The sequence below is a fragment of the Orycteropus afer genome, unplaced genomic scaffold (genome assembly GCF_000298275.1).
Source record: "Orycteropus afer afer isolate SDZICR_OR568_19922 unplaced genomic scaffold, OryAfe1.0 scaffold00137, whole genome shotgun sequence".
NCBI classification, from domain to species: Eukaryota; Metazoa; Chordata; class Mammalia; order Tubulidentata; family Orycteropodidae; genus Orycteropus; species Orycteropus afer.
In genome coordinates, this window is record NW_006921724.1 from 6,967,368 (window position 1) to 6,991,748 (window position 24,381).

General features: G+C 40.0%; 1 protein-coding gene across 1 annotated transcript in view; it reads right to left on the reverse strand.

Moving 5' to 3' along the window:
• The window catches only part of DSCAM (DS cell adhesion molecule), a 981,394-nt gene that overhangs the window by 9,752 nt on the left and 947,261 nt on the right, over nt 1–24,381 (reverse strand). Inside the window, exons 31-33 of the mRNA XM_042781616.1 lie at nt 23,070–23,219; nt 14,842–15,039; nt 12,935–13,237 (exon numbers count right to left, since the gene is read on the reverse strand). Coding sequence (XP_042637550.1) covers nt 12,935–13,237; nt 14,842–15,039; nt 23,070–23,219 — 651 coding nt within the window. The remainder of the gene's footprint in view (nt 1–12,934; nt 13,238–14,841; nt 15,040–23,069; nt 23,220–24,381) is intronic.

Below are 24,381 nucleotides of genomic sequence, written 5' to 3' on the forward strand. Positions count from 1 at the left end.
TCAGAGTAAGGAGTTGTATTCTTTAGCCTCACAGTACGAGTCTACCAAGAGTGTGGGTTTGGTTGTGAATGGGAGAAAACACAAAACAGGTTCAGTGGAATAGTGATCAGAAGGCAATGGCCCAAAGTCTGTCTCCAATTTGGGTGACATGCAGGCTTGGTACATTGGAAAGAGCACTGATTAGAGAGTCCAGAGACTTCTGTTGAAGACCTGCTTCTACCTCTAAATAGTTCTGGGATCCCCTCCAGTATTACTGCTTTCGTATTGAACTGAGAAAAAAAAAAAAAAAAAAAAGATAAAACAATCCTGTTGTCAGTGAGTTGGTTCTGACTCATGGCAACCCCATGTGTTGCAGAGCAGAACTGTTCCATAGGGTTTTCTTGGCTGTAGTCTTTATGGAAACAGATCAATAGGCTTTTCTTCTCAGATACTGCTGGATGGGTTTAAAAGCCAACCCTTAGGTTAGTAGTTGAGGAAAACTATTCACACTCTCGGAACCTTAAAGTGAAAAGACCACAATAATTTCTAAAGGCACTTTCAAGTTTAACAGATTATTATACTCTAAGTTATATCATCTATGATAACTAAGCACTCTCTTAGGGATTTGGGGCTAAGGATGGAGCAAAGTAATGCCTTTCTGGTGGCTGTGAATTAGAATCGACTCAACAGCAACTAACAACAACAAAATTTCAAGGCACATTGCAATAGCCTATATTTTCCTATGATGCAATGCTCACTGGTTAGGAACTGAAAACATGCATATATCTTTACAAGAAGAAAAGTGAATTGCAGTCTCTAGGGCCTTAAATTCCTTCTTTGGACATATATAAAGGTACTTTGATGAATTTTGCACAAAGTTTGATATCTGTGCTTGGATGAAGCTGGATATTGATGCAAAATAAGCAGCAAACAATGCTTGCCTTGAATTCTATTCCTTTCACTAAAACCCACAGGGATCAGACTTGCAATGACATTACAATGCCGAAGAGTGAGTTAGTTATCAAAGAGGAGAGTATAATAAGTCTGCCAATTCCAGAGTGAGATGGGATCTAACACTTTTCTAGTTTAAAATTAATGTTGCAGCATAGTAAGGAAAACTTGTGTAAATGAATCTCTCTTGGTAAATGAATCTTCACTCTCAAAGAGCAACCAGGAAAAACCTTAAATAAATAATGTGTGATTGATATACGAGGTTCATGTACATGTATTCTATTATCATTCTTGGCTTGTTACTTAGGAGACTTCATGCATTTTTAAGAGCTCATTGATAATGTGATCCTCCTACTCTCTGGTGAACTTTAAAAACTACACTGAGGTATTAAGTCGAGCTTTGACTCTGTGACTTCTCACAAGTCTTCTGCAATAAAATAACTGAAGAAAAGCAAAATTGGAAAATCTCCCCCACATTTAGGCAGCTCAGAATTTGCTAGTAGGGGCTCTGGAGCACTTTGGGAAGGATCTAAGAGGCTCAAAGATGGATCCAGTTGCCATGTTAGGATCTACATACTTGGCTACCACACAAGGAGGAATGTTGGCTGGAGGTTATACCTGCTGTGTCATGAGGGTAGCAGCCCCATCTCAACAACAAGGTGCATTTCGAATCATCCAAAAGAAGGAGCTGAGTTAACTTGGAATTGAGAATTCCAAGCAGAAGAAATATCTATTGTGGAGTTGTAGGAGGTCAGGGAAGGTACCTGGATGGTGCAACTCACCCAGTGGTATCCTGCAAGAAAAACCCGGCCACCTGTTTCCTTAAAGATTACAGCCAAGAACATACTACACAGTAGTTCTATTCTGTAACACATAGGGTCCCCATCACCAAGAGTTGGAGTTGACTCAATGACACAATAACAATAAGAGTTTTGCTTAGTGGAAGGTTGGAGTCTAGAGAACCAGGGTCATGGTGGTGAGAAAGATAAGGCCTGATCTCTCAGTGCCTTGTAGGACCAACACTGGGCCCTGATAAAAAAATGACTTTTGCTATTTTCTTACCTTTCTGCATATTTCAGGACTTTCATATTGTCCTTAGTTGTCATGACATCTAACTGGGCTCTGTGTGTGTGTGGCGGGGGGATTGGAGTAGGGTATAGAGGTGCTATCTTCTATAAGCAAGGGTCAGTACTCTGGATTTTGTCTTGTTTCTTGATTCTCTTCAAAACTCATCTGTCTTGTGTCTTCAGAACTCTGTCTGCTCTCTATAATAGTATGCACCATGCCCACAGTGCATTGTGGGAAGTGTTGGTTTACTAGTGTAACACATATATTATGGCTAGTAAAGCAGAGGGTCAGTGAAAAGGAGGGAAACCCTCAATGAAAGGGATTGGTACAATGGTCCCAACAATGCACTTGGACATACCAATGATCATAAAGATGGTGAAAGACCAAGCAACATTTCATTCTGTTATACATAAGGTCACCATGAGTTGGAGCTAACTTGATGGCAACTAACAATAACTACATATATCTTATGGTACCTGGTGTAATATCTTTCCTTTCCTTTCTTTTTTTTTTTTTTTTAATTGTGATTTGGGTGAAAATTTACAAAGCAAATTCACTTTCCATACAAAAGTTCATGTACACTTTGTCTCATGACATTGACTACAATTTACCTGCAATATATTTTCACATAGAAAATATTCAATAAATATGGGCAGAATAAATGCAAACAATATGTTTGTGTTTTAACAAGATCTTTCTGAATATGCAGTGAACTTTCAGTCCCTATGGTGATTTTTTATGCTTTTCATTAGCTGCAATGGCATCTAGGAGTATACTTGGCCCTTCATGTCGGACACAGGTAGCTCATTGCCTGTATACCTCTGGCTTGTATAGGGACAACCTCTTCCCTACCTTTCACTAACTGTGGGATTGATATAGCCTAGGACTCCCAAGAAATTAGAAATGAATCCCAATAAGCCAATAAAGAAACATAGGAGTCATCTAAGGAAGGTCTTTAAGAAGATAAAATTGCAATTGTAATCAGTAAGATTCAGTTTATAGAGGTAGTTTGGAGTACATCCAAATATTTAGGTCTATACAGAGCAGGTATAAACAGCAATATATGTAGGTTTTAATGAATGGCCACAGGGCCCATTCACTTTAAATTCTGTGGGAATATTTTAAAGTTTTTATGCATGGTGGCACAACAGTTAAGTGCTCAGCAAGTAACTGAAAGGAAGTTGGTTCAAACCTACCCATGGCTCTGCAGCATAAAAGATCTGGTGATCTGCTCTTATAAATATTACAGCCCAAGGAACCATAAGGGACAGTTCTACTTTGTCCTTCAGAGTTGCTAGGAGTCAGAATAGACTTGATGGCATAGGACAACAACATACACATGGCAGACCAGAGGAACTCTTGATAGTGTTTTAATTGCCAAACTCACCCTCACCTCAAGGCCTTGTTCTTTGCTCTTCCCTCTGCCTGAACCACAGTCCTGTTAGCGTGTTTCTTGGTCTTCCTCTATCACAGTGTCCACATCTTGACAGACATCTCACTTCAGAGATGTTTTTCCAGATCATCCTCTTCCAAATAGCCCTTGTCCCTCTCAATCAACCTTGGTCTAATTGACTCTCTATTCCTACACTTGTCATGATCTGAAGCTATGTTTTATCCTTAATTTATTATTGTCAGTCCCCCTTCCAAGAATGTAAGCTTCTGGAAGGTGGGATTTTTGTGGGTGTTTTCTACCACTGTATCCCAAGCTTCTAAAACAGAGCTAGTTATTTAGTGGGTACTTAATAAATATATGTTAGAGGAAGAAGGGGAAGGAAGCAGGGAGGGAAGACATAGGGCCAGTCTTAGCAGGGTGGAGCCCAGGGCAACTCATTTAGTATGTATGCAAGTGTGTACATGTGCATGCATGTATATGTGTGCCAGCTTGTGTATGAGTGTGTGTATATGTGCAAGTGTGTAAATGAAAACATATGTGTGTGTGTATGCTTGTAGGTGACAAAGATACTTGAACTTGAAAGGAGACCTTTTTTATAGCTTCTGGGATAACATTAAGAAGCTCTGGTGGTACAGTGCCTAAGGCATTTGACTGCTAACCAGAAGGTTGGTGGTTCAAACCCACCAGCTGCTCCCTGGAAGGAAAATGGGGCAATCTACTTCTATAAGAATTTATCACCTTGGAAACCCAATGGGGGTTGCTATGAGTCAGAATTGAATTGATGGCAGTGATTGTTTTTTTTTTTTTGGTTAGGATAATATTAATGATAGAAATTTCAAAACTGAATTTTAATAGTGTGCAGAAAGGAGGAGGAGGCGGCAACATATGAAGCACAGGACTCTGACAAGTAAGCCCAAGGGATAAAGGGAAAGCCAGCCAGTTGCTGTAGGGTTGTCTCCAACTTATGATGACCTCATGTCTATCAGAGTAGAACTGTGCTCCATAGAGTTTCCAAAGGCTGATCATTCAGCAGTAGGTTGCTAGGCCTTTCTTCTGAGGTGCCCCTTGGTGAACTGGAACTGTCAACCTTTTGTTTAGCAACCAAGCATGCAACCATTCGTGTCACCCAGGGACTCCTGAAAGGGCAGGAGAGAGACATATCTGGTTACAAGCAATAAAGTGTGAAGCCTTGGATTTCTTGAGGTGGGCACAAGAGTCTGAACCAGTTTACCTGCTGGGGCAGAGAGCACAAGTTCTCAGATCACAAGGGAGATGCAGATAGAATGAGGTGGGGGAAGGGCATTTGGCAGTGAAGTGTTCTGGAGTCTAAATTTTGACTCAAGAACCAATATGAGAGGGAAAATAGCATGATTGAAATGACAAGAGAGGACAAGAAGGCCAGCCTTAGTCAGAGCAGCAGTTACTTGAGTGGAAGTGGGCTTGTCTTAGGAAAGGGCACTGGCCACTTCCGTGTGCCACAAGTGCCCTCTCTCATTTCCCACCTCTTGGTTAAACACTAACATTCAAGAAAGAGTGAGTATATGGGATACCCAGCTCCAAAAATTTAAATCTAATAACTGTTTCATATATTAAAAGAAAAAAAAAAGAAGTGATAAAACAAAACAACCAACTGCTGTTGAGTTAATTCTGAATCATGGAGAACCCATGTCTGTCAGAGTAGAACTGGGCTCCACTGGTTTTCTGATGCCTCTGGGTGGACCCACACCTCCAGCTGTTAGGTTATCAGCCAAGCTCATATACCATTTGTATTACCTAGGGACTCTGCTGCTTCATATAGCTCTAGTTATTCAAAGAATGAAGTTGGTGCTAGGCAGTGGTCATTTCCAGCTGGAAAACCTGTAATGTACTCATCACAGAAGGGGCTGACATGCATTTATTTAAGCCTGAGCCCTCAAGAGTTTAAGTTTAGAGATGTGAAGGGCCTCTCCCTTCCTCTGCACTTGGCCAGCCAGGCTGTATTAGGCTGCATATTTGAAGTTTTAAATTGATTTCAGTAGCTTTGTGGAACGGCACCTATTGATTACACAGGGTAAACATCATGAATAAAGAAGCAGTAGTAATCCAAGAATGTTAGAAACTGGCTCAAAATGCTACCTGAAACCAATGCTAGGTACTGAACTCTAAAGACTGGAAACCACCTTGACCAACGGGCAAAAAGTTGTTAAGCTTTCCAATTACTTCTCAGAGGATAGAGGGTGTTTTTATTTATTTGTTTTATTGTTTCTAAAGACTGAAGTAGCCACCCCTTACTGCGGAGAAAGCAAAAAAAAAGAATTACACAATTAGCATTTTATTTAAAATGCATGATTTCTAAAAGTGCATCTTATTAAAAATTTAGGTATTATTAGAGGTCTAAAGCTAGATTCGGAAACCTGCCTTAATGCCTATGAGTCATCACATTGCATTGGGAGTTTCTCCTTGTCTGGGGAAGAGAGTTTCTGATTTGTTAATGACAAGAACAGAGAATAAATCAGTATGTTTAAAGGTGGCCTGGAAGATAAAGTAGACTAAAATATCTTGTATTCCAACAGTAATTTCTAATAATTGCAATATGTTAACCAATTAGACAGTTTAGTCATTATCACAACTATGATATATTCATTCAGTCAATAACATTTATGAAGTGCCTACTATGTTCCAGAAACAGTGCTAGGTGCATATTTCCAATACCATGAATTCATTTGAAAGTATTTCTTGAGTACTCACTATGTGTCTGTCAGAAACTTGTTGTTGTTGTTGTTATGTGCCATTGAGTCTTAGCTAAACCCAAAACCCACTGCCATTGGGTCGATTCTGACTCCTAGTGACCCTATATAGGACAGAGTAGAACTGCCCCATAGGGTTTCCAAGGCTGTAAATCTTTATGAAAGCAGAGTACCTTATCTTTCTCCCACGGAGCAGCTGGTGGGTTTGAACCATTGACCTTTTGGTTAGCAGCCAAGTGTTTTAACCACTGTGACACCAGAGCTTCCTTGAAACTCAGCTAGACACTAAGAAAAAAATATGAAGTAACTAGGACTTGTTTCCCATATTCTTGCAGTTAAATCCAGATGGAGTTTATTTAATGTGATCCTCATCTGCTGAGAGTTTAAGTCTGGGGATTGTAATACTTACTACTGGAAACAGTCAAAAGAAAAGGGTAAAAAAAAAAAGGATTAAAAAAACAACCAACAACAAAAAAAAAAAAAAAACATTCATGGTAGGGACAAAGATATCCAAAGATTTGGAAGACCATGAACGCCAAACAGAAAGCGATACTGATTGATATTACCTAGAACCAAGAGGGAATACAGGTGAAGAAGTTTAAAGCAAAGCTCAAGGAGCTGCTGATTTTGATACAGCCTGTAGGCAGGGAATAATAAACTGTAACCTTGTATCTGGTGCCAAACAATGAACTTGGTTGTAATGTAAAGTAGAAACAGGAAGGATTCTAGAAGGTTGAGATGTTTTTGTGAAGCATATCAAATGTTCAACAATAGTACAGTCATCTAGGGTAGCAAAACAGAACTTACAGACACTAGAACTCTCATTTATTTAGAAAGGACTCATACCCTCAAGTTATAAAACAATTTTGCTATCAAGGCTACATTGAGACTATAAGAACTTAGTTGTGATCTTGCCATTGCTGTGATTTAGAACAATGTCATGAATAAAGTTAAAACTTAATATTAATGCATCAGTATGAAAAACATGCCATCAAAAATGAAACTTTAAATCTTGAATTATTTAAAGACCAGCACAAATAAAGGAAGCCATTCAACTCAGAAGCTCATTCTATATCCTAAATCAGATACCAAGAGGAAATTGTCACAGTATGTCTTAGATGAAAGCATAAAGCAATTGATAGGGTGATATGCAAGTGATGAAGATGCTTTCCAGGATTTCAATGGCCACTGAAAAAAAAAAGAAATGAAAGCAGAGAAGAAGACAGAAGCCAGTGATGCAGCTGTAGATGGCTTCGGAGTTAGTGTGGGGATTCTAACAACAGTGTTAACATGACAACAAGAGAAATAGCAACTAATGTTGAATATGTTATCTGCATTATGCTACATACATCTTACCCAAACTTCACAAGATAAGAAATAAGAAAAACAAACCCATTGCCATCGAGGCAATTCCAACTCATAGCAAAACCAAAGGACAGAGCAGAACTGTTCCATAGGATTTCCCAGTCTATAATCTTTAAAGGCACAGACTGCTACATCTCTCTCCCAGAGAATGGCTGGTGGTTCAAACCACTGACCTTTTGGTTAGCAGCCAAGTGCTTAACCACTGTGTCACCAGGGCTCCTTCCCCACATGATAGGCACAAGTAATAAACAAATAATATCCATTTTATAGATGCAGCAACTGAAGATGAACATGATGAAACAACATACCCAAAGGCATATTTTCACCTGTCCTGTTCTCCTTATGCTGAGGTTGGACAGCCACAAATAGCCAAGGCATTGATCCAGTGTTTCTCTGCATTTGGCTTGTAAATAAGTGCAAACAACAAAAAAGTACTTGAAATGAAAACACCCACAAATAACAGCTCATCTTCTCCTTTGAGGGGGTTGACAGAATGAAAATAAATGAAACCATGATTCTTTATTCTTTGCTGGCACATATCTTGACTTGGTTTGAGAGATAATTTGCTGGATAGAAAATTCTTATTTTATATAATTTTATACATTTATAGGACTCTTGTCAGCTGGACCTATGCCATAAAACCCAATTGGAGTAATTAAATATTGAAGATGTTGGGTGAAGGGAAAGACAATAAATAACAAGGGGGAGGTCAGGACAAAATGATCAAGGCAAAGGAAGATACTTGGAGGCATAAAACAGTTAAAGGCAACAGAGGTAAATACCATTACATACACAATCTGCAACAACAGCAATAATAATAATCTACAAGTGGATATAAAAGAAATATAAGCCCAATAAGTGTGGGAAGGTGGATGGGACTACACCTACAAATATATAAAGGTTTGACAGAGGATATTTCTACATATGTATTTATATGTGCTACAAATATATCTATGAAAATAATAGAGTACACAGGGGGCAACCAGGAGCTCTGGTGGCGTAGTACCTAAGGCATTCGACTGCTAACCATAAGGCTAATGATTCAAAACCACAATCCACTCCTTGGAAGAAAGGTTGGACAATCTATTTCCATTGAGATATTACCTCAGAAACCCAAGGAGGGGTTGCTATGAGTCGGATCCAACTTGACGGTAGTGAGTTCAGAGTTCGGGGCAACCACCACTCATCTGTCAGTTTGTCACACTGTGGTAGCTGGCATATTGCTCTGAGGCTAGAGGCTATGCCACCAGTATTTCAAACACCAGGAGGGTCACACATGGTGGACAGGTTTCAGTGGAGCTTCCAGAATAAGACTGACTCGGGAGAAGGAAGTGTCCATTCACTTCTCAAAGAATTGGCCAGTGAAAATCTTATGAATAGCAGTGAAACACTGTCTGACATATTACTGGAAAACTTTATGAATGGCCCTGAATCATTGTCTCATATAGTACAGACACAATCAGAAGGCACTCAAAAATATGACTGTGGAAGAGCTGTCTCCTCAGAGTAGAGCCATCCTTAATGACGTGGATGAAGTAAAGCTTTCAGGACCTCCATTTGCTGATGTGGCATGTCTCAAACTGGGAAGAAATAGCTGCAAACATCCATTAATAATCAGAACTTGGAATGTATGAAGTATAAATCTAGGAAAATGAGAAGTTGTCAAAAATGAAATAGAATGCATAAAAACTAATATCCTCGGCATTAGTGAGCTAAAATGGCCTGGTTTGGGCCATTTTAAATCAGACAACCATATGATCTACTATGCTTGGAATGACAAATTAAAGAGGAATGGCATGGCATTCATCATCACAAAAAATTTTCAAGATCTTTACCGAAGTACAATGCTGTCAGTGACAGGATAATATCCATACACCTACAAGGAAGACCAGTTAATATGACTATTACTCAAATCTATGCACCAACCAGCAAAGCCAAAGACAGAGAATTTGAAGAATTTCACCAACATCAGCAGTCTGAAATTGACCAAACGTGCAATCAAGATGTATTGATTATTAGAGGTGATTGTAAAGTGAAAGTTGGAAACAAAGAAGAATCACTTGTATTTGGAAAACATGGCCATGGTGATAGAAATGACACTGGAGGTTACGTAATAGAATTTTGCAAGACTAATGACTTATTCATTGCAAATACCTTTTGTCAACAACATAAATGGTGGCTGCTTATGTGGACCTTGCAAGATGGAATACACAGGAATCAAATCAACTATATCTGTAGAAAGAGGAGATAGAGAAGTTCAGTGTCTTTAGCCAAAACAAGGCCAGGGACTGACTGTGGAAAAGATTATCAACTGTTCATGTGCAAATTCAAATTGAAGTTGAAGACAACTAAAACAAATCCATGAGAGCCAAATCATGACCTTGATTATATTCCACCTGAATTTAGAGACTATCTGAAGAATAGATTTGATATATTGAACACCAATGATCGAAAACCAGAGGAATTGTGCAATGACATCAAGAACATCATACACAAAGAAAGCAAAAGGTCATTAAAAAGACAGGAAAGGAAGAAAAGACAAAAATGGATGTCAGAGGAGACTCTGAAACTTGTCCTTGAACAGAGAGTACTAAAGCAAATGGAAGAAATGACAAGATAAAACAGCTGAACAAAAGATTTCAAAGAGCAGCTTGAGAAGACAAAGTCAATTATTATAATAAATCTACAAAGACCTGGAAGTAGAAAACTAAAAGGGAAAAACATGCTCAGCATTTATCAAACTGAAAGAACTGAAGAAAAAATTCAAGCCTTGAGTTGCAATATTGTATGATTTCATGGGGCAAAATATTGACTGATACAGCAAACATTAAAAGAAGAAAGTATATGCAGAGTCACTGTACCAAAAAGTAGTCAATGTTCGTCTATGTCAGGAGGTGGCATATGAACAAGAATCAGTGGTACTGAAGGAGGAAGTTGAAGCTGCACTGAAGGAACTGGTGAAAAACAAGGCTCCAGGAATTGATGGAATGCCAATTGAGATGCTTCAACAAATGAATGTCAGACTGGAGGCATTTACTCATTTATGCCAAGAAATTTGGAAAACAGCTACCTGGGCAACTGACTGGAAGAGATTCATATTTGTTTCCATTCCAAAGAAAGGTGATCCAACAGAATGTATATATTATCAAACAAAATCGTTCCTGTCACATGCAAGTAAAATCTTGCTGAAGATAATGTAAAAATAGTTGCAGCACTATATTGACAGAGAATTTCTAGAAATGCAACCTGGATTCAGGAAGGGATGTGGAACGAGGGATATCATTACTGATGTCAGATGAGTTGTGGTGAAAGCAAATTATACCAGAAAGATATTTACTTTATTGGCTATGCAAAAGCATTCAACTGTGTGGATCATAACAAGTTTTTGATAACATTGCAAAGAATGGGAATTCCAGAACACTTAATTGTGCTCATGAGGAATCTAAACATAAACCAGGAGGCTATTGTTCATACAGAACAAGGGGATACTGCATGGTTTAATATCAGGAAGGGAGTGTGTCAGGGTCACACTCTTTCACCATACTCATTCAATCTATATGCTGAGCAAATAATCCAAGAAACTAGACTACATTGGCATAAAATAGCCCACAAAGACAATGTTCTACTTCCTACTTTGGTGAGTAGCAACTGGAGTCTTAAAAGCTTGTGAGTAGCCATTTGAGGTGCAATTATTGTTCCCTCTTTATCCAGAGCAAAGAAGAGTGAAGAAAATTGAAGATGCAAGGACAGAATTAGTCCAAAGGAGTAACGGACCATGTGAACCCCAATCTCCATGACTCTGAGACCAGAAGAACTAGATGGTACCTAGCTACCACTGCTACCTAGTTACTCTGAAAGAGATCACAATAACAGGTCTTGGATAGAGTGAGAAAAAATGTGGAACAAAATTCAAAATCATGAAAAAAAGACCAAGGTTGTTGGTCTGATACACACTGGTGGGACCCCTGAGACTATGGCCCTTCAAGGGAACTGAACTCACCCCCATTGCTCAACTTTCAGCCAGACAATAGATAGGCCTAGAAGGTGAACAGTGATAACAGGGAGGTACACATGTCTTAAAAATCATCAAGCTTATGAGTCAAAAGGGTAGCATTTGCCCAGGGATAAAGCTCAGAAGGCAGGAAAGGATAGCAAAAAGGGATGAATGGAAATAATAACAATAAGGAGGAAGTGGGAAGAGTGAGTGCTATCACATTGTGTGGATTGTAATCAATTTCACAAAACAAAATGTGTATAAATTGTTGAATGGAAACCAATTTGCTCTGTAAACTTTCACCCAAATCACAATAAAAAGTTAAAAAAAAAAAAGTAAAGAAATTTTTGAAAAGGAACAGGTACAATGGTTCAGAAAATGGGTAATATGGGAAATAAAACTTGGTTCAACAAGATTGGAGAGACCAGGCCACAATGAGAGTCTACAGGTAGCTATTTCTGGTGAAAAAGTGATTCTTCAGATGAGAACTACAACTGGGTGCCTTGGGTTGGATTCAGTCTGAAGATGTATTTTGTTTGCTTTGTAGCTGATTTGCAAACATCTGAGGTGACACTTAAAAATTGTGTCTCCATATAAAACTGAAATTTCTGACATTTTTTTTTTTAAGAACTAGCCCATACTAGACCTCCATTTCCACTTGATATTACTTTGAGAATCTGTTCCCTTTTGATGGCCCATGAGTTCTATAAATGTCCATGTCTCCATCACTCTCCTTGTCCTCTATTCACATCCTTTTCATTCATTTAATTGTCTGCCAGGCTCTCTAGGCTTTAGCGTTTGTACCCCTCATTAATATCCCCAGAGTATTTAAATATGTGTAAGTCATTGACCAAACTACTGACCAACCTATTAGTAAATTATTATCACTTTGGACAACTCAGTGAAACAAAGGCCCAAACATAGGCTTATTGGTAAAATCACTCTTCTTTTGAAAGCCCGTGGTATGGCAGTTTTAAAATACATCCCCCAAAGTTTTTACATTTCTCACATAAAGCGGTGGAGTTCTCTTGAATCTGGGGCTCCTGGGGTCCTGTAAGTAATTGACCAAAAGAATATGGTAGAAATGAAGCTGTGTCAATTTCCAGGCTTAGCCTTAAAAAAAAAACCTGACAATTTCTACTGTCTATCTCTTGGGACATTCATTCTTAACCACCTTGATATGAGGAAGCCCAACCCTGTGGAGAGATCTACACAGTAGACTGACAGACCAAGTTGTCATGTGAGTGAGCCACTTTGGAAGTGGAGTCTCAAGCTCCAATGTAACCTTCCAAGGTGACACCATGTGGAGCAGCAATGAGCTGTCTCCACCAAACCCCATCAAGATTCACAAATAAGATAAATGATAAAAGATTCACAAATAAGATAAATGATAAAAGATTCACAAATAAGATAAAAGAGAATGTTCCGGAAAAATGGCCCACCCATTCCTCTTCTCACCTGGCCGATGTGCCTTTGGAACCGCCATATTCATCACTCTTCCTCCATCCTGAGGTTTGGGGGGTGATGCAGTGAACCTGCAGATCCCCGATTCTGAAGGGGTGCTGGAGGTCAGACTGTCTGTGTACTCATTAGTCCCTGCCGTCAACTGTTCGGAAGATGTGTCCGATATGAAGCACTCTGTGATGGTGAACTTGGCATGTCTCAATTGTTCTTCCATCTTGGCATGCTCATAGGCCCTGGCAAGTTCTTCATAAGTGGAGGAGGCACTTTCTGTGGAGACCATGCTGCTCCTTGCTCGATCTACACCATGACAAAGAAAAAACAAGATGGATGACTTGTCCCCTTACGTTTGAACTAAATGGATCATTCTTTCTGGCTTCTGGCTATTTCTTTCAGCTCACTATACAATCAACCAGGGGTCTTGACTCTGTGATCAGAAGAATCTGTTTCTGTCACTCCCGCTGCTTGTTTCTTAAACAGGAAACCTTGTTTCAGTGGAATTGCTGTAGTCAGATGCCCCTAGCTTACGGCATTCGCATACATAAGTAACGCATCCCTCTTAAAAAAAATTCTAGATTTAGTTAAAACAATTGGGACTGTGGTGTAAATGAACTTCAGGGTCCCCTCTCCCTGCCCTGACTTGCAAATCAATCAATATTGTAGAGACTCTTTAATTGGCATGAATGAGTTCAGCTCCTCAGGCCTCAGTCTAGGGGAAGGTAGATGTGACAGTGGTTAGAAATGAAGATGTGGCTTTGCACATGAATTGCCCAGAAAAAGCAGAACAGTCTCCATTGCTGGGATTCCTCCATGTGTTTCTAGATCTGCCACTCTTCACCGACTAGAAAACAGACAAAGCAGAAACAGGTGCAAGCATGTCTTTTAACTGGGCAACGTCTTCTTGGTCAGTTCTGCAATGAAGCCCACAAAAAAAGTTCTGAAATCACCTCAGTGAAACACTGAGACTCTTCTAAGAAGAATTAACAGCTATAAAAATAAATTAAATGGTGACGTCCCACCTTTGGAACACTATTTTCGAAGTATATCATCAAGAACAAAAGAAAATTGAGTATTCAAATTTCCTACAGCTATTAGGTTCATATGTAATTTCTTTTCAAAATTTTAAGGAGGGGGCAATCCATGCTATTATTAGGCTTATCTTCTCAGAAGTGAAATCTTGGTGGTTGATGGCATAGATTAGATGACTTACCTTATAATCAACCTCTGTTTAGTTGTCAAACGGATCAGTCTATGTTCCCTATAGAGGGTGCTGTAACCTTGTCACATAACTTCAAGTACAGTATCTTAATCTTGGATCTGGCAGTGGGTTATACTCTCTCTGAGGGTAACCAGGAATTATCTCAGTTGTGCAGATAAAAGCTGAAAATTTCTCTTTTTCTCCCAGTAGGGTAGGAACTATACGGAGAGAGCAGCTTGGGCCTGACATTCAGGACACCTGCAAAATAGATACCTTTTGGCTCTATTTTGCAGAAGTCATTCAGCTCTGAGTGTAAATACTATACAGTTGTCTTGGTAACTCTTAGATAGAATTGCTTAGTCATTTGAAAAAAATCAATTGCTGTCAAGTTGATTCCAATTCATGGTGACTGGATGTGTATCAGAGTAAATCTGTGCTCCATAGGGTTTTCAATCGTTGATGTTTTGGAAGTAGACCACCAGGCTTTTCTTCCAAGGCACTTCTGGGTGGATTCAAACCATCAACCTTTCAGTGAGCAGATGAGTGCTTAACCATTTACACTACTCCTAAACTCCAACCTTTAAAAGAGACTACATAAAACAACAGAAGCCCCTTTTTCCTCCCTAAAGAGCCCATGAAGTTCATGGTGTGGGCAAGTGTAAGGTTTGGGCCATTCAGGCCAAGGAAGAAGAGGACAGAGCCTTACCTGTGTCCTGGGAAGGGCTGACGCTGTAACTGTCACTCTCCTTGTCCACTGAGCCTGCAGCCCTGGGTGTTGGCAGCCTCCAGTCTGTGGTGAGAGTGTGTGCTGAAATGGTGGGGTGGGGTCTGTTGAGCGTCCACTGGCTGGCATACCGGTTTCTTGCTGTTGGTCCAGCTTTTGCATTTCTCCTGGTGGTTGGATCTGTGAAGAGTCAAGCCTACAATCTATCTTTGTCTCTAAATGCCCAAGGTTGGCTGGGATTGAGGTATTGAGGTGAGCTGCATACCTCTGAGTGGAGTTCCCCCATCCAGCCATACTACCCACTCTCAAGGGCCCAGCCCTCTAGGAAGCCCTCCTTGATTTTCCCTTCCCAGAATCCTCTTTTCCTTTCTTTTATGGTCTGAAACACTCATCTGATATTGTTGTTGCTTGTTGTTGTTGAGTTATCTCTGACTCATGGTGACCTCATGCATAACAAAATTGCCTGGTCCCTCATCATCCTCACTATTTTGCAATGTTTGAGCACATTGTTGTAGCTATTTTGTTAATCCATCTCATGAAGGATTTTCTTCATTTTCACTGACTCTCTACTTTACCAACTACAATGTCATTTTCTAGCAATTGGATTGGATTCTTAGGCATTTTAAAAGCCCTGAAGGGGAAAGAACAATTAGATTAGGACTGAGAAGTTCTAAGTCTGAACCTTGCTCTTGGCCCTTAATAATTTCATGACCCAGTATGCATCTTTTAAACTCCCTGAGCATCTCCATCTCTGTAAAATGAGGAACCTAGGCCATATATGCTCTAGGGGCATATCCATTCTAAAGTTCTGCCTTGAGGTGTCCCCCTGTACTGTTGTCTCATGTCTCGTATGTACTAATTGTCTAAAACCAAAAAAAAAAAAAAAATCAAACAAAAAACTGTTGCCACCAAGTCAGACTCATGGCAACCTCATTCTTTACAGAGTAGAACTGTGCTCCATAGGGTTTTCAAGGCTGTGACCTCTTGGAAGCAATCACCAGACTGTCTTCCAAGATGCCTGTATGTAGGTTTGAGGCTCCAATCTTTCAGTTAATAGCTGAATGCATAACCATTTGTGCAACCCAGGGACTCCCATTGTATCAAGTATGATTGTTTTATGCTTTCACTACACTGCAAACTCCAAGAGCAGAAAGACTGTTATCTTTTTGTCCCAACACTCCCTTAGCCTTTTGCTTATGGTAGTTATATCCCTTCTTCAATGAAATTTTCTGAATTTGAACAAAGATAACTTGGATTATTCAATCTGGAGAACAAAGGTGAAGGAGCATCCAGACTTCACATGTCTACCATCTTTAAAAACACGAAGGTTTATATAAACATAATCTGGTGACAGGTAAGTTTTTCCTGAGTCTGGAACCAAAGGCACTAAGTCAATGGGGTGGACTGGGTACTTTGCTCACCTCTTCAGTGAGTTAAGGAGCTCTGGTGGTGTAGTGCATAAGGTATTTGACTGCTATCCAGAAGGCTGGTGGTTCAAACCCAACAGCCATTCTGGAAGGAAAATTGGGCAATCTACTTCTGTAGTGATACTGCCTTGGAAACCCAAGGAGGCATCACTATGAGTCAAAATTGACTCGACAGCGTGAGTTTGGTTATTTTTGGTTCAATGAGTTAAGAAAAAGGATGCTCTGATAGCAGAGAATGTTAGACAGTGGGATAGGCCACCACATTTGCTTTTGTGGAATTCTATGGCAAAGGGGTAAATGATTTTTCTGGGGCTTCAGCCTAAAGGTTCTGGATAGGACATTCCCACTTTTGAATTCTCTGCTTCTCAAAGAGGAAACTTATGTAGTTATACTTCAAAATGTCCTGGACACTTCTAAGCACAATACCGTATATTTACTGCTGTGATATATATTTATAACATAGTGATTCCAAATCACATATGTGTGAAACATTTAACATGTGACTTGAGCATTGGAGCTACTTTGTAAACAACTTAAATTGACAAATAACTTCTTGGAAATAACTTAGCCACTATGTTGTTGTTGTTGTTATGTGCTGTTGAGTCATCTCTGACTCATAGTGACCCCTTCTTGGGTTTCTGAGGTGGTATCTCTACAGAAGTGGATTGACCAATCTTCCTTCTGAGGAGTGGCTGGTGGGTTTGAAGTGCCAACCTTCTGGTTAGCAGTCAGGTGCCTTAGGTACTACACCACCAGAGCTACCTTGTTTTAGACCCCTGCTTTGTTGTGACATGATATGACATACCCCTTAGTTTATCTACGTTAACAAACTCTGAATTGTGCACCCTTGACCTATGAACATACGGTATGAGTTACCCTGATGCAAAGTAAACTGGGTGTTCCATGAACAGAGCTTTATCATCCAAACCAGAATACTAAACTGCATGAAAACACTGGACTTTTGTTCTTCCAACAAGAGCCAGGTAGAGGCTGAACAACACTTCGTCAGTTGAGGCTCTGACCCTTTCTGAAGACTGAGACTCTGTCAGAGGTTCTACTGGAAACTCTGCTTCCTGACTTCAGACCCCAGTTATAAGAGACTTTCACTGAGGGCAAGCCATGGGCAAGAATACCTCCTGAGATTACTTATTAAAAGTAAACACCTAAAGACTGAAACTTAGGACTTTAATTATTGGACTAATTTACCCTATCCTGATTCTCTAGGCCTAAGTGAATGTCTTGGGGTCTTACCTGTATGCTGTGCCATGACTACCTTGCAAAAAACTACATGGGTTTATGCTGACAAACCTGAGTATTTCTCTGCTTATGTTAAAATAAAATCCCACAAGGCAATTGCTTAGCATGAATGAGGCAGTTTCAAAAGAACAAATCAGAGAGGAACCACCCTGTGAGATTACTATACTCACTTATCAATGTGTTCTCATGAGCCTGGAAGTTTCTCCAGGGCAGGGTATTCAAATATGGACCCATCCATTGAAGCTATTAAAATCTCTGGCACACACAACTCCCAGAATGAATAGACATGGCCCAAGGTCACTTTATGGATGAAGCAATGCAAGCTCAGGGAGGAGAACTGACACAGCTATTAAGTGATAAAAGTGGAATTCCATGGAACCTACTGACTGAGTTCAGTGATTGCTTGTCTGACCATATGTGTGTTCTCATCCTGGGCATCTGAGTTTTCTAGTACAGTGCCTAGATGACCCTAACTTGTTTATAATTCCATGTTGGAGATCGCAGGCTGACACAGGTTAAATGGTGAGATGACTTTCTTTTTAAATGCAGAGTTTTCCTTTTTGCAAGTTTTTAGTTATTGGACTTTGAACCTAATCCATCATTCTGTGATGCTGGAGACAAGCTTAAAGATGGCAGCTAAATTAATATATTTTGAGATTTCCTAGGTCATCACAATACTCAGTGTTGGTATATATTCTCTGAGGCATTGATTTTAAGACAGATTTCAACCTTTACTTGCAAAATTCTGTATAAGAACTTTATAGGGAAGCATTTTTTCCCTTGATTAGAATGTAAATGAGTTATGCTAGAGTGCCAAGCTCTAGAGACAACAAGGGGTGAATGATAATTGCATCTCTCCACTGAAATGCTAGGAAAGAGGTCCTCAAAGAGTTAGAAAAAACATTATCATGGGTAGGAGGCAAAATGTCTTCCAGGCACTATCAACTTGATAAGTGGAGCTTAAACAAGTAGAGCTTGTTATTTAAATGCTAATGAATCTTTTCCAGAAAATTACCCAGCTCCTTGCATGAGTTTTGAGGGTTCTCATTTTTATTCTTTTTTAAGTTTCTTGCAACTACAGCTGTGAATCATTCTAACCAGGCTTACTCCTGGTAAGGGTGCTTGGAGGGGCCAGTTCTAGAATTATTTTCTGGTAATTTCCAGAAATTTACCTGTTGTTGTTGTTGTTGTGTGCCGTCGAGTCGGCCCTGACTCATAGCGACCCCTCCTTGGGTTTCCGAGGCAGTATCACTATGGAAGTAGGATTGCCCAACCTTCCTTCCGAGGAGTGGCTGGTGGGTTTGAACCGCCAGCCTTCTGGTTAGCAGTCAAGTGCCTTAGGCACTATGCTACCAGAGCTCCTAGAAATTTACCTAGACCTTTGCATAAGGTTTGAGGGTTCTCATTTTTATTCCTTGGAAGACAGGCCTGGCGATCTGATTCTGAAAGGTCACATCCTTGAAAACCCTATGGAGCAGTTCTGCTCTGCATACGTGCCATAGCTATGAGTCAGAGTCAACTTAATGGCAAGTATCAACATTTCTATTCTTCTTCAAGTTAATGCAACTGCTGTTGAAGGTCATTCTGAGCAGGTTTATTCCAGCTGAGGGGCCAGTTTCATAGTCTCACTTCAAGGGCATGCTTTTTTCAAAACCTCAAATTCTTCACCTGTGTGAGGTGGGCAGAGACCATGACTCCCACAGCCTCTTTTCTCAGTGAGATCATCCTACTGGGAAAATTGCAGGATGAAGCTGCACGTGTCAGCTGCTATTCAAAGCCAGAACTCTCTTTGAGTTAATTTTGCTCATTATCCCTGTTTTCTAGTTGAGGACAGCTTTGGCAGTGGCCTAATAATGTTGAAAATATAGGTCATGATAATAGTTTCCTTGAACCACAGCCTACGGTTCTGTTCTGCTCTGTGCCAGCATCCTAGAGGGGAAATTGCCGCTGTACATAGAATGACTTTGGCACTCCCCCCCCCCCTTTCAATAATCAGGCTTTTGTTTTGTTCTTGAACTGAATTGTTCTGTATGATAGCTCCTGAAATAGCAGCTAATATAAAAATTTTTATTTTGATTCCACTCAGTAACCTTTTTTATATGATGTACCAGGTAATCTACTAAGTAGATAAATGTTGGGATTTACTGCCCTGGCATGGAAAGTGTTCTGTTTGGCTCTTCGGCATGCTAATATATATAAAAGTTAGTGATGAGGCATCATGCCTGCTAAATAGCCAATGAATTAGTGCCTAAGGCACTTGACTGCTAACCAGAAGTCTGGCGGTTCAAACCCACCAGCCACTCCTCAGAAGGAAGGTTGGGCAATCCTACTTCCGTAGTGACACTGCCTCGAAAACCCAAGGAGGGGTCGCTATGAGTCAGGGCTGACTCGACGGCAAATAACAACAACAACAACAACAATATAAGTAGCTCTTGGTCTCTCAGCAATGGGTCTGAACTTGAATTAAGCTTCTGTCCATGGAATCAAATTGTTTTAATTACCCTGAATTTGGGATAAGAAAGGATTTTGTGGGTAATAGTTATAAAATATATCATATGAACTAATATTATGATCCTGGTATTAATTTGCCTTTTCCCTCCAGCTATTGATTTCTGCATTTTTAGATGCTGAGGCTTCAGCTTTCGGTGATGAATTTACCAATTGTCTCATAGAGAGGATGAAGCTGGGAGATCTGGACATTTCTATCATTTAATTTGTTGTTATTGTTATGTGCCGTCGAGTCATTCCCGACTCACAGTGACCCCTCCTTGGGTGTCCGAGGCGGTATCACTGTGGAAGTAGATTGCCCAAACTTCCTTCCGAGGAGTGGCTGGTGGGTTTGAACCTCCAGCCTTCTGGTTGACAGTCAAATGCCTTAGGGACTATGCCACCAGAGCTCCCATAAATTAGATTAGATTTGCCTAATATGAATAAACATTATTGGCTGAAATTCATCAGAAATGAGAGAAATATTGTTCTATAAGCTGCTATTGCTTCATTGTGGTATGACCACTATATTAAGTCCTAGGGATGACATCCCAGCACTCCCAGAATGGAGTGCACATGTGTGACCTTGGTCTACAAGGCCTTACAAGATCAGGCTATCCCTCTTAGCTCATCCCTTACCATTTCCCTGCTGCTCACTACACTCCAGGTCAGCTCCTGTCCCCAACATGCCAGAAATCTTGGGAGCTTGGCCCTTGCTGCTCCCTTTGCCTGGTGGATGGTTCCTTGCTGTCATTTTGATCTTGGTTCATGCCTTCACCTGAGTGGTGGTTGTTGTTGTTATGTGCTGTTGAGTCGGCCCCAACTCATAGTGATCCCTCCTTGTGTTTCTGAGGCAGTATCACTACAGAAGTAGATTGCCCAACCTTCCTTCCGAGGAGTGGCTGGTGGGTTTGAACCACGAGTCTTCTGGTTAACAGTCAAGTGCCTTATGCATTACACTACCAGAGCTCCTTTGCCTCAATGGAGGTCTTCCTAAATGACCTAGTTCTAAGGGAGCTCCTTGCTTCCCACTGCCTCCACTCCTTCAATGACTCTCCATCATGTCTGTTTTATTTTTTCTTAGTACTTATTGAGCAATGAAGAATGATTCATTACTTGTTCACTGCCTGATGAGAAACTGAATATGCAAATGGGCTATGGCCAGACTGAGACTGACCATGCAGTTGGAAGGTTCTCTGTGCTCTAGTTGGTCTCCTCTCTTACTCCTGGTTCTTGTCCATTTCTCTGCTAATTGAACATTGAAAGGGAGGTAGAAATACATGCTGCTATTTTAACTGGCTAAAAGAACGAAGCTGTGGACAGGACAAGCATGAGGGACAACGCACTAGGACACTACAGGCTTAAGGGTAATGAACATTTCCTCCTGTCATCTTCCAAAGCTTAACTATTTCAGGAGGCCTTTCTCAAATGAGGGCTTTACAGACATCAGCATCAGAATCACCTTGGATGCTTGTTATAATGCAGATTCTTGAGCCCCATCCTGGACTAACTGGATCAGGATGTCTGGGAGTGGAGCCCTGGAATTTGCATTTTAAACAGGCACCCTGGGTAGTTCTCATTCACTCAAACAGTTGGAGATCACTGTTTGGGGCTTTTGTCTTGTGGTCTCAGCCTCCTTTCCCCTCTCTTGGAACCCTCACACTGACTATGCCAGAGGAATGCTCAAGCCCAGGATCCATCCATCTAAATGTCCAGCCCCTTCAGGCTCTAAAAGCTTCTCTTGATGCAAGAGCAAAAAGGGCTGAGACCCAAAAGAACAGAGTATGAAGTAGGTGGAAGCCATGCCAGGCACATCACAATGGAAATGACAATTGCTGGAGAGAATGTTAAGGATTGCAGAGATGTTAAGAGCAAGGCTCTCATTTACAGCCTTTTGCAAATCAAATTGTCACTCAGGTCCCATTCATGACTTCAGAACCTGTTAATGTCATCAAAGAAGGAAAGAGTGTGTATATGTGTGTGTGTGTGTGGGGGGTTGTCGAAAAAAAATGAAGAATAAAAGACACCTTTAGCATGTTCTTAAAAATATCTTTTCAGATTAATTTCAATAATTCTTTAAACTGTTTTCCTGTATATTACAATGTTACTCAATAATCAATCTGTGTTATTTAACGAAGCTCAGTGCATTTCACAAATACTTCACCAGTTAGAAGGGCGTTATGAAGAATAGCCTTTGACAGTATAATATTTATCCTACTAATTGTAACACACTATGCAAAGAATGTAAATTTTAGCAAAGAGTGATTAGAGATTTAAAAGACTGACATCAAAGCTTCCAAAATGATAATAATCAGAATATCAAAAGAGAGTTAGAAATAATTTCAATTATGAAGAAACAAGAATATCTAATTAATAAGTTCTAGATATGTATTAGAGAATTTAATTTCACTGAAATAATTAATTTCTACATTATGAATTCAAATATTAACAATTAAGCCCAACATAATTCCCAGATTGACCAGGGCTATAACTTTCTCTAAGAATTTGTTCAGGAGAAAAGCATAAGCTTTGAGGGCAAAAAGATCTAGAGTTGAATTTTGGTTTCACTGCTAATTGTGTGTATAGCTTTGGGCTATTTACCTAATCTCTCTAAGACTTAGTTTCCCATGTGTAAAATAATGGCTGTAAGATCTGCTTCATAAGTAGGTACCTGATTGCATGGTTAAAAAGAAAATACATGTGACAAGACCTTTCTAGCTTGACCCTGGCATATAGTAGTAATACAACTAATGTTAATTGCCTTGCCTTCTTTGGGAGTTGTCTAAATAAAAATAATAATAATAATAATAATTGAGCTGAAATTTCTAGCATTTTCTGTTTTTCTGTAGTAAAACAATACCAAAAGTGCGTGTATAGACACACTTTTGTTGACAGTGAAGATCAAACTGGATAACCCAATTAGAGATGTTATTATACCTAATTGTTTCTTAGGCATAGGACTGAAAAGCCCCAAAATTTCTCTGGCTAGGGAAAGGGAGTCATCATGTTTTCAGCACTGATAGTGCCCACACCACTCACTCGTTCCTGGGCGAGCATCCGAAACATCCACCAATGGCCCGGTGGCCTGGGACACTGACTGGTAGTGGACCGTGTGGGTCACCGTCAGTGACTTCTGTTTAGCTGCCTCTCCAAAGTCAGCATCGGTCAGCAGGACTGTGGATCGATCATCTACAAAACAGCAGTAACACAGAAATTCAAACACTTTTATTCTTCTTTGTTTCTGTATCATTTTTTTTTTTAATTAACAATTAAATGAATCCTTGATTTTTTCTCTTCTGAGGTACTTGTGCTAATAATAATAATAATAATAATGCTTGTTGTTAGCTGCCATCATGTTGTTCCCCCAGCTCATAGCAACCCCATCCATAATGAAAGCAAACACTACCTGGTCCTGTGCCATCTCTGTGATTGGTTGTGATTTGGATCATTGTGTTCTATAAGGTTTTCATTGGTTGATTTTCAGAAGTAGATCAGCAGGCCCTTTTTTCTAGTCTATCTTAGTTTGTAAGCTCTACTGAAAACTGTTGAGCATCATGGCAACATGCAAACTCCACTGACAGATGGTGGCTATGCATGAGGTATAATGGCTGGGAATCAAACCTGAGTCTTTTGCATGGATGGGGAGAATTCTACCAATGAGCCACCAACATCCCTATATTAATAAGATTAATGATAATAACCTCTTACAAATTAACCAAACAACTAAAATGTATCTACAATGACCCTGGAATGTTAAAAGTTAAAGATTGTTCTTTGGGGCTGGCTTTTGAAGTATGAGTTAAAGAGAATGATTGCTACGTAGAGTGAGATCCTTTCTCTCCCTTTAGGTTTGGTTTCTTTCACATTAAGCAAACACTGATGGGGAGCATTCTTGGTTGCCCATTTAACATCATTTTGGATTCATATATTTGCCAGAAACTCACCTGAGGTATCATCAACAATGCCAGGCCCCATTCAGCCATGGGGCTATCATTTTAAATGGGCCCCTTTGGCTGCTGAGGGGTCTGTTTGCAGTACTAGAAAAACATCACTGCAGTTCTCTCTCTCTCCATATATATATAGCATTGCTAGTGTCCACACTATATACAAACATACATACATACATATATACATACATACACATTATATATACACATGTTGTTGTTATGTGCTGTCGAGTGGAACTGACTCATAGTGACCCCTCCTTGGGTATCCGAGGCGGCATCATTATAGAAGTATATTGGCCAATCTTCCTTCTAGGGCGTGGCTGTTGGGTTTGAACTGCCAGCCTTCTGGTTAGCAGTCAAATGCCTAAGGCCCTATGCCACCAGAGCTCCTATATATATATATA